We start from the raw sequence: 6,000 nt of genomic DNA on the forward strand, positions 1-6,000 counted from the left end.
AGTATTAATGCTTCTGGTCATACTGTAGGTCACAAGTCAAACTGTAGGTCATAAGTCAAACTGTAGGTCACAAGTCAAACTGTAGGTCATAAGTCATACTGTAGGTCATAAGTCAAACTGTAGGTCACAAGTCAAACTGTAGGTCATAAGTCAAACTGTAGGTCATAAGTCAAACTGTAGGTCACAAGTCATACTGTAGGTCACAAGTCAAACTGTAGGTCACAAGTCATACTGTAGGTCACAAGTCAAACTGTAGGTCACAAGTCAAACTGTAGGTCACAAGTCATACCGTAGGTCACAAGTCAAACCGTAGGTCACAAGTCAAACTGTAGGTCACAAGTCATACTGTAGGTCATAAGTCATACTGTAGGTCATAAGTCAAACTGTAGGTCATAAGTCATACTGTAGGTCATTTCTGTGCAAGTCATCAGTTACAATTATAATAAACCATAAACTTATGCATGATTAGGGGCGTGGCAGATTTGAGAGACACCTTCAGTGCAGGTGTTTCTTTAGCTAACCTGCTAACTGGGATCGTTGTAGCTTAACAGACATGTTGGAGTTTACACAGAGTGGATGATGATCAAAGCCCCTACGGCTGAGCTTCACAGCCACTCTCCGGTAAACCTGTAGGTGGCGTCATGGAGGGTTTGTCCAGCTGTCTCTATATCTTGTCGGCGTGTCTTTGGAGGGAACTCTGAAGGGGCGGGGCTTTGCTTGTCTTCAGCGCTGTAGACTGTTTATTTTATAACTCAATGACGTGAATGAACTGAGTTTTAACTGTGTGTTCTGCGCAGGGTCAGATCAGCCGGATCGGACAGAGCTGCTGCCAGATGTGTGAGTTTGGGATCAGACACAAAACACCACATACACACGACACACAACGTCGTCTTCACTGTCCTGTCAGTCAGACTGATGAGGAAAATCTGGGACTCAAATGATACTCATGTCTAATCTCTTGTAAAGGTTTAAAGCATTAAAATGATTCGTTTTATTACTTTATTAAAACACCTCAATTAAATACAGCAAAAACAAACACTTATTGGACTAAAGACTTCCGTTCAGCTTTAATTAATTAAGTTTTAAGCCAATTTTACTGTGTGTGTGTAGGTACTGAGCCTGAGTGCAGGAGGAGAGTGGGTGTGTTGGATTTTGTCAGGATCGATGATTGTCAGTCGGAGGAGAAGCTCGAGCTGAGTTACTGCGAGGTGAGAAAATAAAAACTTTTGAATCAGGTCATAAGTCAAAAATCTGAGGTTTCATAGAAATGAACTCTAATATCTACTTATGCCTATTTTCTTGAAACACACACACACACACACACACACACACACATATCCAGGGCCGGTGCAGCAGCAAGGCTGTGTATTCTGCAGAGAAGAAGCGTGTGGAGAACCAGTGTGTGTGCTGTAGTGCCACAGGAACCTTACCGCTCAGTGTGTCCCTGCGCTGTCCCAACGGCACACACACACCTCACCAAGTCCTCACCGTCACCGGGTGTGAATGTGAGAGCCACATCTGTCCTGCAGACTGAGATCTCTCTCTCTCTCACACACACACACACAGACAGACAGACGTATAAACACCCTGCAACCACTCATATGTACAACACCTTCACTGTAACCACGTCTCCTTATCTCATTATTCAACACACACTTAAAAAGCAATAATTTGTACACTCATGAATCAACACTTAATCAATAAACTTAATTTCTATCTAAATTCTGGTGTGTGTGTCTCTGTGTGTGTGTAATCACTTGGATCATTTTTATAATCTGTCGTTTCTAACCATTAAAAAATATCTAACCTTTCTCCTGGCTAAAATTTCACAAGCCATCAATATTCATGAATATGCAAATGAAGGATGCAAATACACCCTCGTCCTCCTGCTGCCTTTAAAAGCGTAATATCACTAATGTTAGCTAAGCGCTGCTATTAAATTCCCTCACATTCGCCTTGATTTAAATATATTAGTTTTCTCAGTGACATATTAAAGAGAATACAGTGTTACCATGGCAACCAAAAGCTCTCCATCCCTACCATTAGGTCACGTTAACCTGCTGGTCTATGACTGGAATGTTCCATGTGTCATGCTCTCATGATTTAAACAATTGCAGAAAAATTTTATTTTGTTCAAAACCATTCAATTTTATTTAGTGACATCACAAAAGGAGCTCATAGTAGCTCCGCCCCCAATCAGTTTTATACAGCCATACTACAGAAGTCAGAGATTACAGAAGTACAGAGTTTTAAATGAAAAGAAAGGTTGTGACTTCAAGCAAAACTGTCTGTCTAGACTGTTACTGAATCTCCTGCAGTCCTTAGATCTCTGTCTGAAGTTTAATCTGCACCATCAGTGAATCTAAATGTGGAGTAAAAGTGATGTTATGAACAGTTATGTGTGGGATTTAATAATCTACTGTAAAATAATCTACTAATGCGCTACTGTCTCAATGTAAACAAACACCTGCACCAATAGATATTAATTAGAAAAGATAAAGTGAATATTTTTACTGGGATTAGTTCATATTTTCACTTTGGCTGAAATAACAGCGCTGAAGTGGTATAATTCAATTTAATTCAATTTTATTTGTATAGCGCTTTTAACGATTTACATCATCACAAAGCAGCTTTACACATTCAAAAGAACCAAGTTTGTATGAAATGTGAATGTATATGAATCAAAATGATATGATTGTCCCTGATTGTCCCTGATGAGCAAGCCTAGGACGACGGCGACAGTGGCAAGGAAAAACTCCCTGAGATGGTAATAGGAAGAAATCTTGAGAGGAACCAGACCCAACAGGGAACCCATCCCCATCTGGGTGAAAACAGATAGCAGGGATTGATGTGCATAATAATATGCGAGACTGGAAGTTCAATATAAGAGGATATGTGTAAGATTAAAATCCAGTTTGTTCCTGGAGGCTCAGGTAGACTGTGAAAAATTTCAGTCCTGAACTATTGAGCGACTGAAGTCACAGGTCCTCAGAGAACAGCATTCTGCATCAGTCGAGGACAGGACCACCTTCATGGAAAAGTGGAACCAACCCCAGTCACCACACGCATTCCAGGCAGACCACATGGGGGCATCCATGTGATAAGATCTCCAACCAGAAGCAGGACTCCAGGATGAGTTAGAGAGGTCCAGCGGGCAGAGGGGGTCTGGATCACTGGCAGCTCAGGAGCGACATGTATAGCTCGACAGAGAGATAGGTAGAGGAAAAAGGAGAGAGGGAGAGAGAGAGGAGAGAGCAGAAAAGGAGAGAGCAAAGAGATGGAGAAATAACAGTTAGGTATGGTCACAGTCGAACAATGTATAATGTGAATGTATATTTAGTGCAGAGTGCAAGCAGAGACTCCGGCAGGACTAACTATGACAGCATAACTAAAAAGGGAGAGCCAGAATGAAAAACACAGACATGAGGGGGAACTGAGATGTAAAGGCAAACAATCACCTCACCGTTAACAAACCTGAGTGATCAATGAGAGTGAGGAAGACAGCATCCAAACATACCAGTTCACCATAATACTCTACGTCCATGAGTCCCCCAGATCTGCTCCCTTACCTAAGGATAATCTATTTATAAAAATGCTTGGCTAAATAAATAGGTTTTTAGCCTGGACTTAAACACTGAGACTGTGTCTGAGTCCGGAACACTATTTGGAAGACTATTCCATAACTTTGGGGCTTTGTAAGAAAAAGCTCCGCCCCCTGCTGTAGTTTTAATAATACGCGGTACTGACAAGCAGCCTGCATCTTTTGATCGAAGTAGGCGTGGCGGATCGTAAGACACTAGCAGTTCACTCGGATACTGCGGCGCGAGACCATTTAACGCTTTATACGTCAAGAGTAGTATTTTAAAATCGATGCGAAATTTCACAGGAAGCCAATGGAGTGAAGATAAGATAGGGGTTATGTGCTCGTATCTTCTGACTCGAGTGAGGACTCTCGCTGCTGCATTCTGGACTAATTGAAGCTTGTTTAAGCACCTAGTTGAACAACCAGACAGTAAGGCGTTACAATAATCCAACCTAGACGTGATAAAAGCATGAACTAGTTTTTCTGCATCGTTTAGTGACAATATATTTCTTATCTTGGCAATATTTCTGAGGTGAAAGAATGCTATCCTGGTAATATTATCTACATGTGCTTCAAATGAAAGGCTTGAATCTATAATCACACCGAGGTCTTTTACTGTTGCACTTGATGGAACAGAAAGGCCATTTAAAATCACATTGTGATCAGAAAGCTTACTTCTAGCTGCTTGTGGTCCTATGACTAGAACTTCTGTCTTATCAGGATTAAGCAGAAGGAAATTAATTAGCATCCAATCTCTTATGTCCTGCACACATTGCTCAACTTTAGTAAGCTGGTTTTTCTGAAACGTATACTTGTGTGTCATCAGCATAACAATGAAAACTAATACCATGTTTACGAATTATGTTGCCTAGAGGAAGCATGTAAAGGGAAAAAAGCAGTGGGCCTAAAACAGAACCCTGTGGAACACCAAACTCAACTTGAGAACATAAGGAATGGTCACCATCTAAATCTACAAACTGATAACGATCAGTCAAATAGGATCTGAGCCACAAGAGGGCCGTTCCCTTAATTCCTACTACACTTATTGATTCGCATCATTGATTTGGCAAATGTTTTACGTCGGATGCCCTTCCTGACACAACCCTCTGCATTTATCCAGACTTGGGACTGGCACAAGAAGACACTGGATTGCGCCCCCCCGTGGTTGCATTTCCTACTACACTTATTATATAAGTGAATTTTAACACGCTGGAGTGGTTTTAAGACAAAACTTCATCTTTATCCTTTGATCTACTTTTTCCATTTCTCATCTGTGATTCACTCTCCGATTACCGAACAGGGAGTGTATTTGTCTGACCACCAAAGAAGGACAACTTAGTGTAAACAAGGCGTAAGATACTCAACCTTACAGAATGGGATTTCTTTGTATTAATAAGTTAGACAGAGAGTTCTGCTGTACAGAGAGACACACAGACATGTACGTGGGCTTCAGCCTCAAATAATAATAATAATAATCATAATAATAATAATAATATCACTGATTACATTAAAGATCAGATTATTATTAAATTTAAACTTTTAACTCTTTCTACAAACTCATTAACCATCAATGATGAGCACTTATGCTAGTAAACAAATATAAAAGGTCAGATGAGATGTCTGAGATGTTTTTAGTTCTAAATATAATCAAAAGGGTATGAGTTTGAATTCCAATCGTGGCCCAAATGAGCAGTTGCTCAAGTAAAAGCAAAATTGTCAGGTGAGGTGAAAGCTCCTTGGTAAAATCTCATCATAGTGACCTGCTGCTTCCAAGCTTCAGCTCCACCCTTAATCTGACCTGCTGTAAGTCACACAGCAAGGACATGAACTTTGAAAATGTCTAAAGATATTGTAGTGGGAGTTCTATTAAAGTTCAGACTGAACAATCAGAATAAGATCTCCGTCCATCCATCCAATCATCCATCCAAGCCTGTATTGTCAATGACGTCTGGCTGCAGTAAACTATGATGTTGTGCCTGTGGTCATTGCTGTAGAGGGTAAAGATATGCTGCTGCAGACTCCAACCATCTTGTAACCTACACACACACACACACACACACACACACACACACACACACACACACATACATACACACACACTGAGTGGAGGAGAGATTTAAAGCCCAAGCTTGGATGTGTGAGCCCACATTGTGAACTGTTAATTAATTTTGTGACGACGACAACAACAACAAACTTTCTTTCGGCTGCTCCTGTTGAGGAATCGACCACAGCGGACCTTCTGATCCACACGCAACTTGGCACAGATTTTACACCAGATGGCCGTCCTGACGCAACACTACCATATTTGTAAGTGGGCTTGGGATGGCACTGCCCACAGTGGCTGGGTAGTCTGGAGTGTGACAACTCACTGACGGTGGGGCTCGAACCCCAAATGAACAAACTAAAGCCAACAATAA

The 6,000-nt window shown here is 41.1% G+C and overlaps 2 protein-coding genes across 2 annotated transcripts in view; one reads left to right on the forward strand and one right to left on the reverse strand.

Moving 5' to 3' along the window:
- The window catches only part of vwf (von Willebrand factor), a 43,861-nt gene extending 42,139 nt beyond the window's left edge, over window positions 1-1,722 (forward strand). Inside the window, exons 50-52 of the mRNA XM_053500556.1 lie at window positions 798-837; window positions 1,111-1,208; window positions 1,343-1,722. Coding sequence (XP_053356531.1) covers window positions 798-837; window positions 1,111-1,208; window positions 1,343-1,534 — 330 coding nt within the window. The 3' untranslated portion in view covers window positions 1,535-1,722. The remainder of the gene's footprint in view (window positions 1-797; window positions 838-1,110; window positions 1,209-1,342) is intronic.
- The window catches only part of caps2 (calcyphosine 2), an 85,334-nt gene that overhangs the window by 19,938 nt on the left and 59,396 nt on the right, over window positions 1-6,000 (reverse strand). The gene's annotated exons all lie outside the window — the stretch shown is intronic.

Source organism: Clarias gariepinus, chromosome 7 (genome assembly GCF_024256425.1).
Source record: "Clarias gariepinus isolate MV-2021 ecotype Netherlands chromosome 7, CGAR_prim_01v2, whole genome shotgun sequence".
Lineage (NCBI taxonomy): Eukaryota > Metazoa > Chordata > Actinopteri > Siluriformes > Clariidae > Clarias > Clarias gariepinus.